Source organism: Aplysia californica, unplaced genomic scaffold (assembly GCF_000002075.1).
Source record: "Aplysia californica isolate F4 #8 unplaced genomic scaffold, AplCal3.0 scaffold00017, whole genome shotgun sequence".
Taxonomy (NCBI): Eukaryota; Metazoa; Mollusca; class Gastropoda; order Aplysiida; family Aplysiidae; genus Aplysia; species Aplysia californica.
Window position 1 is genome coordinate 717,164 of NW_004797287.1, and position 14,385 is coordinate 731,548.

General features: G+C 39.5%; 1 protein-coding gene across 1 annotated transcript in view; it reads right to left on the bottom strand.

The window, feature by feature from the left end:
* Positions 1–7,955: 7,955 nt before the first annotated feature.
* LOC118478240 overlaps positions 7,956–14,385 on the bottom strand; it is a 62,829-nt gene continuing 56,399 nt past the window's right edge. Inside the window, exon 2 of the mRNA XM_035971425.1 lies at positions 7,956–8,928. Coding sequence (XP_035827318.1) covers positions 8,577–8,928 — 352 coding nt within the window. The 3' untranslated portion in view covers positions 7,956–8,576. The remainder of the gene's footprint in view (positions 8,929–14,385) is intronic.

The following is a 14,385-nucleotide window of genomic DNA, read 5'->3' on the forward strand; positions in this document are numbered from 1 at the left end:
ATGATGATGATGATGATGATGATGATGATGATGATGATGATGATGATGATGATAATGATGATGATGATGATGATGATGATGATGATGATGATGATGTTGATAATGCGACTGTAAATAAATATAACGACTAATTCCCACAAGGCTCTAAGTGCTTCACAATGCAGAATTATTACTCATTTTAATTGACACTAAATCACTAGACAAAAAATGCACATTATGAAACTATTTAACACCACCATCACCACCACCACCAACAACATCAACAACTACCGCACACTCACACACACATACACACACATATACACACACACACATACATACACACACACACACGCACGTGCACCCACACACCTGCGCACGTGCACCCACACGCACATGTTTTCACATAAACACACAGAATTTAATGGCAAGGATAGTGTTGAACAAATTTTCAAAAACTCTCTCTATGTCTCTCTGTATCTCTCTTTCTCTCTCTCTCTCTCTCTCTCTCTCTCTCTCTTTCTCTCTCTCTCTCTCTCTCTCTCTCTTTCTCTTTTTCTTGGGACTGCTGTCTATGGTATAGCAGTTGTGCGTTTCACTGTCGCACGCAGAGTACACAAGTTTGATTCTCGTGGGGGTAGAATTCTAATCCAGTATGTGGTATAGGATGCTGTATCCATCTCATCTCGGGTTGGCCCTAACAGGCAGGGTCAAAGCTCGTCTCTAAAATGATCTAAAATGTGTCGATTGGGCGTAAAAAAGACGTATATTAAAAAGCAAACAAGCAACCAATCAAACAAACAAACAAAAACAAACAAAAATAAAACACAAAAAACACACATCATCACAACACAATCATTCTTCTTTCATTAATTGACTTACTGTTGATTAAAAAAAATAATCTACTCTCCCATTTTTTCAATACGACATTTTGTTCGGCTGGGTACCGGGTGGAGTGGTTACTGGTCGATGCTTAGATTAATTTGAGAGGCTAGACCTCCAAATTTAACGTCCTTCTATAGTGTAAATGGCTAAAAGCCTTTAAAGCAACACGTAACAACCCACTTTGGAACACCATTCCGTTGGGGATTCGAACTAAGGCCATCTACTTCGTTGACTATCATGATATCAACTGAGCTGACGGCGCGCCGCCTTCATTTGAGAGGTGTACAACACCCCAATACAAAGACGAAGAATGAAATTTTCGACTCACTGTTGTACTTACGCGGGAATCGAACTCTCGTCTTTTGCGTGCCTGGCGAAGAGCCTAACCAGTAGTTCTCAGATATCGTTATCTTTATCAAAATTTCGTAAAATGCAAATCCATCGACAACATAGTATTAAAAAGTAGAGTCCCCCCCCCCCAATTTTTAGAGTTCTGAATGTTTTAAAAAAAATGTGTGTGGATGTTAAATGCTTTGAAACGATGCAAAACATGAAGAAGATGGGATCTGGCTACGCCTTACTTTTTAGGGTAAGCAAACATTAATGAAGTAGCTTTTTATTCTTGAAATTTGTAAACGCTTTTTTGTCTTCTCATTTTCAAAGGCGAATCTTGAAATTACTTGAACGATCACAAATGTTTAACATATTAAAAGATCGGAATAGAGATATCTGTTTTGCTCGAGGGCACTTCAGGGATGAAATGTTTTTGCTTTTAATGAAACAGATTGTGTCAACATTTTGTCTGTCTCCTTTCAAGTGTATTGAAAGGGTTCTACAAGAATGCTGCAGTTTCTTTGTACAGTTTCTTTTCAATTTCCACGCTTACACTATGCAATAGCCTCCTTTATAATATAGGGTAGCTTGAGTACAAACGTTGGAAACGCATTCATTATGATTTTCCGAACGCATTCTTTAAGCGATAAAACATGCTTACAAATATAACTCAAGAAAAGAACCCCCTCCGCCCACCCCAGCAAAGAAATTAGGGACTTACATGGACAAACATTTTCTTCTTTAAACACCAGTCTCAATTTACCGACCAGAGATAAAGTAGGAAACAAACAGCTTCATCAAACACTTTTAAAGATTATATGATGGTAATTTATGTTAACCAAAACGTGTGACAAACCTGTAAGGTGTAGATCTATATAAGTAAATGTCAACAATTTCGATAGCTAATAACAACCCGATTACTTTTCCCAGATCTCAGTCTACCGACAAAGAAAAGCAACCAAATAAACAAAATGAAACCGATAAGTAAACTGTTAAAAAATGCTCAGTTTTGTTCAGCAATTTTTAGTTTGGCTTTAGTTTTAGTAAGACTTTTACGGCACTTGCAACACGATAAGGTCATCTGAGTGCCGAAGAGTAAAAGTGTTACAAGAGAGTAGCAAACACAAAAAAGGAGAGATATGGATAATTATGTTTAATAGGAAAGAAGGAGCACATCACACTAGAGCACCCGCCAACCACCAGCTCAACAATTTTGAGAAAGATATTTGAACGTATGGAACACTATGCTAATGTCCTGGTTAAGGAAACCGATGACAGAGAAAGATTTTCTTTTTTACTTTAGAATTCCGCAGACAGTCTAAATTTTGTGAGAATGGGGCGCAACTATTAGCCCAGTTGTCGTCATGTTAGTCTTTTGTGCAAATGACCCAAATGTGGGGTTTAGACCAAGGCCAACCAAATATTTTGATTAAAGTTGTTACTAAAAAAGTAATAAAAATAAATACATTGATAGATAGAAGGTGAAATTAATTTTTCAAAGGCATAAAAAAAACATTTCTTTAAGATATTTTCCCCTCTGATAATGTTCTCTTATTAAGAACCAAGCACGATTTGGCGCCCTGACAAGCTCATCATCAACAGTTAGGAAAAAGAGGAACTGTTCTTTGTAAACTGATACTTTAATTCAGTATAATTAGCATTAATGTGACGCACTGAGTCCCTGTCCGGGACACAATGTGGGAATAGTGAAATAATAATCTGATTTTAAAGGGCGAACACAGAGAAACAGTTGGCTGAACTGAGATTTGAACCCTGAATCACGACAAGATAGTTTTGGTGGTCAGCCAGTAGAATATCAGCGGCCGACCTGGCCTACTTCCTTCTTCATTCACTCAATCCCTTTCACTCTGTCTCCGCCCTCCTCTCTCTATGTCTTCCGTCTCTGACCCCTACCTCTCACTCTCTCTTTCACTCTCACTCTCCTTCTCTTTTTCTATTATTGGGTCTCTGTAAATGGTTGTCCACTCAATGGAATAAAATTATGTTCTACCAGAAGTAAATATTAAATCAATGAGTGTGTTGAACTGGTTAATATTAGACCCATGACATGTTTCCCCCCTACCAGTTCTCTCTCTCTCTCTCTCTCTCTCTCTCTCTCTCTCTCTCTCTCTCTCTCTCTCTCTCTCTCTCTCCCTCTCTCTGTGTCTCTCTCTCTGTGTCTCTCTTTCTCTCTCTCTCTGTGTCTCTCTTTCTCTGTCTCTCTGTGTCTTTGTCTCTGTCTCTCTGTGTCTTTGTCTCTGTCTCTCTCTCTGTCTCTGTCTGTCTCTCTGTCTCTCTCTGGCTCTGTTTCTGTCTCTCTTTCTCTCTCTCTCTCCCTCCCTCTCTCTCTCTCTCTCTCTCTCTCTCTCTCTCTCTCTCTCCCTCTCCCCCTCTTTCTCCCTCCATTCTCTGTCTGTTTGTCTTGTTTGTCTGTCTGTTTGTCTCTCTGTCCCTGTCTTTGTCTCTGTCTGTCTGTCTGTCTGTCTGTCTGTCTGTCTGTCTGTCTGTCTGTCTGTCTGTCTGTCTGTCTGTCTGTCTGTCTCTAACGCCCTATTTCCCCCAGCTCTCTAACATCCCCGTTAATGAAACACTTTCCTACTTTGATGAGTGTCAGACAGGCCCTGATACAAGTTTGGGAAGGGAAATCAAAGGACAGTAACTCCATCTAGGAGCTGCAGTTACTCGGAAATTGCAGTGATGGCGTTCTCATACCCAAAGTCTGGGTAGTTTGTCTGACAAGCGATATTTTTGGACCATATATTAAACTGTGTAATGAAGCTAGCGAGTAAATTATTCGGTCCACTAGCGAACTGATTACATTAAGTAGAGTATAATATCTAAGGGGTATGAAAAATAATTTAATATAATTTATATCCTCACCCCCCTCCCGCCCCCCTTACAAGCTCATTTTTCGGTTCTTCGCCAGTCACAAGAAAGGAGATGGTAACTATAATGCGGTGGACAAAACTCACATTAGGGTACTAGAAGCAGGTTATATTAGAGATAATAACAATAACTACTGGCTTTGATTTACTTAACTGGTGTCAGTGAGCAGTGGTGTACCGGTTGCGCTTTTCACCGTTGTTCGCAGACGGCGTGAGTTGTATTCTCCAGCGTTAACTTTAGTTTAGTAAAGAGTTTTACGGCGCTCGCAACTGCATACAGTCATATGAGGACGCGAAACATAAGTTGATTGCATTCACAACAGATCACATCACGGCTTCGCTTTTGGTCAATGATCAGATAAATGGTTAAATATTTTAAGGCACAAATTTCAACCTTTAAAAAAAAATAACAATTTACATTACAATGAAATTGTTATATTCGCATCTTTGTATAAATATCAATGGCCTTTATAAAATCACGCATTTTCCGTCTCATGGAGAATTTTTGCCGAATACCTTGGCCTGTCTGCTGGGACGTTGGGGACCCCTAACCACGGGTTGGCCGTGTGTAGTAGGGTCAAAGTCTGCCTCCTTAATGATCTAAATAATGTCGATGGGGGCGTAAAACACTTACATTTAAAGAAAAATTTAAGAGCAGACCTTAGCTATCAAAGATGATGTTTTCCTAAAGATATTGTCGGTGAAGATTTAGAACTGGAATATTAAGCTCTTTTCCATCACAATCGTTCATTTTCTCATATGCAATAATATTCTTCACTTCTATTTGTCCCCGGATTATAAAAAAGAACCTTTTGCATACTGTCTTAATAAATTACTATGTTTTACTCTTTACGTGATAGTGCACTTTTTATGAAACTTAATTGTACATCATCAATGGTACTGAAAAATCAGAATGAGAAATAATACAGATGTAGTACCGATATTATAAGAAAGCGTCCCCGATTAAGAAAAAAACTGCTCACTTCACAGACTGAGTTCCAAAGAAATTAAAAGTGCCACACGTATTTCAACTGGCTTCCTAAAAAAAAGAGAGTAAATGTAGTGCAATCTTAAAACCACCCCTTGAAACCACCTAAAAGTAGATTAAGTGCAACCTTGAAACCACCTCCCTAGACACTGGTCTCTACTCCCCTCAAGATATCATAATCAACACTTCACGTATTTGATGGATGATCCTAAAGCAACGCTACCAAACCTTGGACCGACACCTCCACAGAAGAGAAATAACATACGCGGAGATACTGTTCTTTTGACATGTTGTGGCGAAGATTCGTGTATTATCTAAATAACCTCAGCCTAATCCTTTCAGAAATCGTGCTCTCCGCAGCACGTTTTGCATCTGAAAATTAACACCCACTCTGTCTAAATGGAACTCATACACCCCCACAGAGCCAATGAACGATATAAGAGGGAAGATGGACAGAAAGGGGGTATGACAAGGAATTTAAAAAAAAAGAAATTTGTATAATATCAACATTCCAGAAAGCAGTTTTCTGGAGAGCCGACAAAAACGATAATATTTCCCCTAAAAAAGTCCCCCCTCCCAAAAACCCCCCCAACCAAACAAAAAACAAAAACGGGGGCGGTTTCGCCAAAGCCGTATAACGTACAGCTGCGTTGAGAGGCTAGCTGATAAGGACGGGATGGGGGGAGACAGGGGTGGGGAGATAAGACGTGAGTGGAGATCCCACAGGCGGCCGCTCACATCTGGAGCATGGAGCAAACGGCGCCTCTATTAAGTCTGCTTTATGAAGGGAACCGATGAAGAATAATGACAGACTTCTTAGGAAAAATAATATTATACGCCAGAGTGAGAGGTTAAGTTTACTAGATTTATATCGATTCAGGTTCGTTATCTAAAAATCTTTGACATCTGTTGACAAGCAGAAAATATTCGTAGCTTTCAAGTGCATTATCATTTTTTTCTTCTTCTTTAAGACGGATACATTACTATATATCCATACTGAGAACAACTTTATAATATCCTCCCGCCCGTTTCTTTTTTTCGACTTCTCTTTGCCTTACTTTTTCAAATGCTGATTTTTAAAAAATCCTTTCTTACTCATGTTTTTCTTACATTTCAGTCCTAACTGTTTGGATTTTTGTGTGTTTTATCTGAATTTTATTTTAGTAAGAGTTTTACGGCACTTGCAACACAATTAGGTCGTATAGGTGCCGAAGATTAGAGGTGTTATAAGAGAGTGATAAACTATAAAGGAGAAGAGATACGGACAATATAATAATTACGTTTGATATAGGGCAAAAGATGCGAACCATACCAGAGCACCCACCAACTACCCACCATAACTTCTTCGTGTTCTTATAAAAGAACAATAATGTGTACACATTCTGATTGTTATCAACAACTTAGTTGTCACACTACTTTTAAACATCTTGTAGATTGCCCATGGACCGCCGACTGTGGGAGATAATAAATCCGAGATTTATATGTTCTGTTTCTTGAAAATGTCTACCGAGCTGAATATGAAAACTGACTAAAATAGCAGCAGTTTATTGGACAAAACTGTAGGAATTGCAGAAGAGCGAAAAGGAAAGACAACATAATATTATGTACAACCGCCACCACCCCTGCTAGATCTACCACCACCACTGCTACTAACAGTAACAACAGCAACACCAAATATGGCAACAACGACAACAGCAATTGAAAGAACAACAGTGTCAGCAACAACAACAAAAACAAAACAAAAGACAAAAACAGCAGGCTGCAATAACAATGGCAGTGATGTAGACTAAACTCACACATTTTGAAACGACGCCATTATCAGTAATACTGACTGTCCCCAGGCTACGAGATTGTACATTCATTGACCTTTTGGGGTCTTATGGGTCAAACGAAATAGTTAGCTGGGCAGACAGTACGAAGTCATCAGTACTTTCCAAAAGATTGGAACAAGACTATTAAGTACGGTAAGGCCTTCTACGTCTTGGCAGGCGATCTTAAAACAGTATTAATGCTACATTTCTGCTTGGAAAGTAGACATAAAGGAAGTAGATTGCTCTCGTACTCCCTTTCAGAACTTGACTTCCTTGATGCCTCAAAAAGCGAGACATGACCAATACATTCTAGTATTATATTATATAACCTCTTTGGTGCAAACAGATCTCACGCTTGTGGACACAGAATTCACCAATATTATCTGTTGTTCTTGAGATCCACGTCTTGTCGAGCCAATTCTTGGACTGTTGCTAGTGCTGAAGGCGAGTTGTTTGGTGTTGTTGAGGCGATATATAGTGGAATTGTGTCTCCCAAGCCAACAGGGCATTACTACTACAACCGCAGTCTGGTCCAAAGGCTGGCTCAAGCGCTTTGAATTCCTTCTTGGCAAGATTATGGATTGTTGTTTTTACAGTATTGTAAATGGTATTCTATTTTACCGGACGATTTGTTTATACCCTGAACCTAATTAACAGACTCTGAGAACAAAGTTTTGGTTTTGCATGAGCTACAAGCGGGCTTCATCTCGATCGTGATCGTAAGCAAAAATGGGGATACGCTGACTCAGAACTTTGCATACTCATGAACACAGTCATTACTGGTCGGGGTAGTAAGTGCTTGTTATGCTGCACGGGTTGACAACATTTTGATGAGTCACATTAAGGTTGTTACTGTAGGATTCGTTTTTTCCTTTCTTTCATCTCATGGCACATATATATGAACAATAATACGGAGAGGAAGACAGAAAGATAATAATACACTCTCCCCGAAAAATGCAAAAAATCGGAAGAAAAAAATTACGTCAGGGGTAAACAACGTTCTTTTGTACATGAAAAACACATTTGGACTCGCAGTGAGTGATAAGAAAAACTAACACAAACAGCGGAACAAAGAACTGTCTGTTTATGAATTTTATTTGTTTTCCTGCACGTGAGCATACACATCTCATAAAAATAAATTATTAAATTGTGCCTGAATACGTTTAATGAGTGTTGAAGATACCACAAGCGGGTGTCAATCAGGTACGGTCCCAAGACAAGGGTTTCGCAGCTCCCTCATGGTGCGATGCCACAACCACGTAGTGAAATACGAGGTGGATCAATGGGTGTGATGTCATCTTTTCTCCTTATTTATTATACTACGGGTCTAGAATCCGTCTTTTGAACCGACCCGTGGACCAAGAGATCAGTCCAGGCAAAAAAATACATAATATTATAAACAATTAATAGTTGAAAACCGTATCAAACACTCTTTTAGCCCTGAGTAAGGTTAAGAATACGTACAAGAAGAAAAAAGAAACAAAACAAAACAACGAAGTCTTGAAGTAAGGCCAGAATCAAAGTGAAAAACAAGATTTGTTTTCTTAGTTTTAGCAAAGATGTTGCAATTTATTCTACAGAGGGATTTTGGACTTACAAGAAATATTCGTGGAAGTTCAAGGGGAAAAAAGAAAACAAGAACAGACCTTGTTGGGGTTGAACCACATCCAACTGTGTGTTGGACACGTTATTTACTTACTGAACAACCGTGACATGCCTGAACAAGACAAAAATATTGCACTCTGTTGAAATCGGTCCATAGATGGCTGAAGCGAAATATGATATTATCAGTGCAATTTTCATGCGAACACTGGCGAAGAACTGGTCTTTGATGTATTGAATCATGTATGCAGAGATCAGAGGAGGCAAGCCAACACGTGCATGTGGAGCTGCCATTCTCTGAGGGTTTAGCGTGACGTGTTGGCTTCGGTGGAGATTTGAGTTGTCATCTTTCCTCGGAGTCGGAAATCCAGAGAAAATAGCAACATCCTCTAGACGGCTGTAGAAGGTCAACGTATACCCGTGGGGATTAATGAGGTCGTGAGTGCTAGAGAAAAAAAAGACAGAAATGTCTCTTGGGTTAAGAAAAATGTGGAGCAAAAAATAGACTCGCAAGAAATGTCGAAAGCATAACAGAGTACACGTTATAGCGATCTTTCTGTTTATTTGTATGTTAAATTAGCATGCAAATGTAATAATAGTTTAACACAACCACACTGAAAAACGACCAAAAAAGTTCTCACGTGTAAATGCTCTAGAGAACACACACACACACACACACACACACACACACACACACACACACACAAAACACACACACACACACACACACACGTGCAAGCCCCCACACAACACTGTATTTAACATAGGCCAACACATATATTCTCACACGACTCCCACAACATCCTCTTAAAAAGGAAGACAGAAGAAACATTTAAAAATCCAACAATTCTCCTTGTTTGATTTCAAATGCAACATGAGAGTACAGTTAAACGACATGAATTTCCCACCTTCATCCCTATCCCGTTCCTTCCCCTTACTCTACCCCAGCCCCATCTCCACGCGTATTTTTTTCTGAAACCGAAGCTTCAGATAATGCTTTCGCTAAAAAGGATTACAATCGAAGGATAACGTTTGATGATTTGACGAGCTAACTCAGGCATGCCTGGTAAAACAATATAATCTTTCTTTAAGCCGGTATGTGAAGATTTTTCTGGGTGTTATTTTTTAAAAGTTAAGACTCCATTAAGATTAAACCATATGATATTGCATCTTTCTCATCATAATGTTGAACACTTTATACTTTCATTCTTGTTTCATTGCTGACTGCCGGGACAACAGAGGCCTTTTTGGCTCAAATTGCCTCCATTTCAACGCAGCCAGTTGGTGTCTCATGAGACGGCTGCCGGTTCACAATAACAGCAGTTCTCTTTTCAACACTGAAACTAATTACGTCTACTTATCAAATTCACGTAATTGGGAATGATATTGGGTTTCATGAGCCTTGCCACATTTCGTTTTTTTGTTGTTATTTGTTTGTGTTTTTTGTTCTTTTCACATTTTTCATTCATTTAATTACATGACAGTAACATACCCTTCCCTCCTAAAAAACCCAAAGAAAAACAAAACAAAACAAAACAAAACAAAAACCCTACTGTTTCTATTCATTGTTATGTTAGGATCAAGGCTGTGGATTGTAGTAGACTAGTAGATCGTCAAGAGGAGCAGTTATTGTCAGAATGGCCTCACGGTAGTCTGTCAGATAGAACAGAAACATCGAGACAGATTATCATCAAGTAGCACCCTCAGTTTTTCAAGATTAAATTGTTAAAAAATACTTATTCGTAGTTTTCTATAATGTACATTTTGTGTTCTTACCTATATTTTCCACCCTTGCGGTGACCTTGCTACTTTATAAAAGAAGATTCTTTATCCGGCCAGAGCACACACAGATTTTAAGGAGAAAAAAAATAGAGATAACAAAACACATGTAAAATCATGCCAATCTTAAGGAGTGCACAAAGGTTCCATCTATCTGTCTCATAGTCAGCTGGCTTGCTGTTTTTTGTCATCGTTCATCTGCAATTATTTTATTCCAATTCTTTCTGGGGAAAACGCAGTAAAAGAGTTGGGCCCGTCAAGTTAATTTGGATATATCCGAAAAAAACAAAGACCCTCTTCGGGGAGCTCAAAATTGCGCAAACCAACGGTCACAGGTTATTTCTCGGTTATTTCTTGCATACGTCTAAATCGTTTAGTTTCTTGTGATTTCAGATGTTTTTCTCTCTTCCTCTCTCTCTCTCTCTCTCTCTCTCTCTCTCTCTCTCTCCCCCCTCTCTCTCTCCCCTTTCTCTCTCTTCTTTTTTCTTTCTCTCTCCCTCTCTTATGTGACAGAGAGAGAGAGAGAGAGAGAGAGAGAGAGAGAGAGAGAGAGAGAGAGAGAGAAAGAGAGAGAGAGAAAGAGAGAAAAATAGATAGATAGATAGATAGATAGATAAATAGATAGATAGATAGATAGATTGATAGAGATAGATAGATAGAGAGACAGAAAGAGAGAGAGGGGAGCTAGACAGAACAAGAGATAGTGAAAGAGAGAGAGAGAGAGAGAGAGAGAGAGAGAGAGAGAGAGAGAGAGAGAGAGAGAGAGAGAGAGAGAGAGAGAGAGAGAAACAAAGATCACATACGTTCAAGGTTAAGGTAGAGTGTGCTGGGGTACAAATTGGCACAATTAAACTCATTGACTCACTTAAGGGCGGAAATGAAATAATTATTAACAGGAGTAGGGAGAGTGATAATTAGAACGTGACAGAATAATCATGAGAAAGTTGAGTTAACAAACAGCGATTCGTTGATAAGAGGGATGGCTAGAAAAACAGTCAACATATTACACGAGACATTGACTGCAGGTAAAATAGGGAGCAAAAAGCACAATTTTTAGGTGAAGGATAATCTTGCGGAAGGAGAGATTTCAAGCATAAAACAGGAATCAAGACGGAAAACAAGAAACCACACAGGTGCGGGAGTGAAATCGGCATCAGACCTGAATTCTTGCTCATTTTCTTTGGTAAGAAAAAAATAATAATAAATCAACCCATTTACCTTCAATGTGATACGATAACAAGATTATTTCTGCGTTTTCTAAGGAATCGAAACTGGCGTCTGTGGTGCAGTAGTTCGGTGCTTCGCTTTCGCAAGTAGGAGACCCGAGTTCGATTCCCGGGTGGGGCGAATTTTTTATTAAACATAAATCTAGTTCTTTCTATTGGAATGTATGTCTTGACAGGCATGCTCGGAAGCCCGTTCTAGAATAAGCTAAAAACGAAAACCTGGCTATCATGTATGAAATGCTAGCAGAATCTATTTTCATTTTTCGTCTAATCAATCCTGTTATAAGCCTGTGCTGGTTGCGAAAAAACGCGAATCAACAAAAATCGAATGGCTATATTATTTGCATGCCGTACTACTACCATACAGAAGTCATGAAACATAAACACAGAGTAACGTTATTCAATGCCGGTTATCGGGTTTGTGTATGGTAGATATCTATGGTATGGCATACCATAAATTCAGCGGCCCTTTGGATGGTTTTAAGGTTGTTTAAGAGTTTGTACCAATTACCTTACGTCCATCTCAGATAGATCGAGAAAAATGGGTAAACGCCATGAAAAAACACAGGGCAACTGAACGTCATGTAAGTCCCGATTACTTATTTTAATATGAGTCATCCTCAAAGTACTAGTACTCAAGCTTCATAACAAGTGGCTTATAAATGCAATTCACATCCGAGTCATGGAACAAATCTAAGAACAAAAGCGAATTCCTGCCTTTCATAAATCCCAGTGTATTAGACATAAGAATTCATTGAAGACTACCTTTTTGTTCGAGTGAGTGGTTAGTTGCGTCGCTGCACCCCCTCAACCGTCAACACTATCGACCCCACAATGTAAACGATAGTGAGCTGATCTCGTGGACCTCTGTGCTTACAAAACACCGCCCTCCCCATTTATTTTTTATTTCAACCACTCAAACTTAGTGGATAAGATGAAGAAAAAATAATTACCTACTTTTAGAGATATTTTAAAAAGATCTAGATTATGTAGAAATAAGACCAGTAAGTGAAAAAAGTTAGTGTTGGAATTGAGGGAAAAGGTGATAGGGAGGTTTGGGATTGGCTTGGGGATGGATAAAAGGGGAGTAGTGTTGGGGGAACGGGTGAGGACTTATTTGTAAAGGGTAAACCGCCATCTTACCCCCTTTCCTGGCCCTACACAGACACCAAAGGGCATGGAGCACAGAGAGTCATGTGCTTTAAAAAAATGTAATATATGTATATATATGAAACACAGGAATTCGCATCTACGTTTAGTCCAACCAGATAGTCCGAGAAAGTCTAGGGCCAGGCAGTGAAGGGGTTAACATTAAAGTGCCATTTACCCTGCTCCACTGTTTTCACGTATTGGGGCTCGCATGTAGTAATTATCATGGTCCCACCCAGTGTTCGTGGCTGCAGTTGTAAATCTTCTTGGTTTTCTTCTTCTGTTTATTTAGTAATCGCTGATATTAATAGATCTTTCTCTTTTTTATACCATTTTCTTCTTCAGTTGTTTAGTTTATGGGACACCCTTGTGCAGTTGTTTAGGTTGCTGGGCACCCCCCCGACACACACCGACATACACCCCGTGCGCTTTTATCCTCCTGCAGATGGTTATAACTAATCTACCGATCTACACTAGGCCCGGGATGCTTAGGCTGCAATGGTATCACGAACAGCTACGACTTGATGGTCCAACTGCCTGTGACCAGTGAGGCAGAAACACTGTCTTACCAGACACGTTCAAGCAAAAGACACGTGAACAATGGGCATCCATGGTAGGAATGAGCCGGTTAGGACAGTACAAGGACATCCCACGCCCAGACACAGACGAGTTAGTAAAATTTCAGACACAGCGATTTAACAAAGATCCAGCACCAAGATTGGGGGCAAACAAAACTCTGGGAAATTTTATGTGCATGTGTATGGTCTTCCTTAGCTTTATTCGCATCGCCACGAAAAGTTCATAAAAACAGCTTTACAGGCTGAGGTCCTGGAATATTTGAGGAGAAATATGATTAAGAAAAACCCGGTGTTGGCGCCATTCACCCATCAGCATAAAGCTAACAGAGCCGTACCACCTCTGCCCCCCCCCCCAACCCACCAACCACATAGATAAACCACACTGAACAGACCTGCAGCTCTAACACGAAGCACGACATACACAATCCACGGTTGACAGAGCCTCATCCCACTCCCTCAAAACAAACCATAAATGTGTAAATGCAAATTTGCAATAGTTTTGTCAAGGCTGGCCAAATATATTCTTGGGAAATATACGTCATTACCAGCAGATAATATTTAACTGGGCGGACACTTCTGAGTTTTTTTTTTCTATAAAAGCACAATTTACCTGTATCTGTGATTTAACAATTTATGTTTTTCGTTTTGTACTTAAAACATGTTAATTAGGTCTTATTTAATAATTATCTCTGTATTTCTCTTAGCATATCACATCCCACACAGCTGGACCCGACGTGAGGAGTCGAAGTGTCCTTCATCCGAAACGATCTATTTCACCAATGGGCCAACAAAATATTTTCAATTAGATTTACATAAAAATCATCTTTTCGTTTCTGTCCATAAAAATACTCTGCAATATGGGGGCGTGGTCAAGGGTCAAACCACTTTATCTGGCCGGAAATGCACCACAGCCACGTGTTCCGGAAATTAAAACCTAATTAATCCTCTCTCAAGACCGTTTGTCTTCCCACAATCGGCAGCATGCCGGTGTTATCAGGGGACCTAGAGTATCTCTTGAGATTCTCCGGAGGAAACTGCCGAGGAATCTTTTTTCATCTTGGAATAGATACGAGTGTACCACAGGGCGAAGACCTGGGAAGTGGCGCTTCCTGGTATATATATAGAAGAAAAGCATTTTTATAGTAGTTTTTATCTCTCTCTTCCCCCACC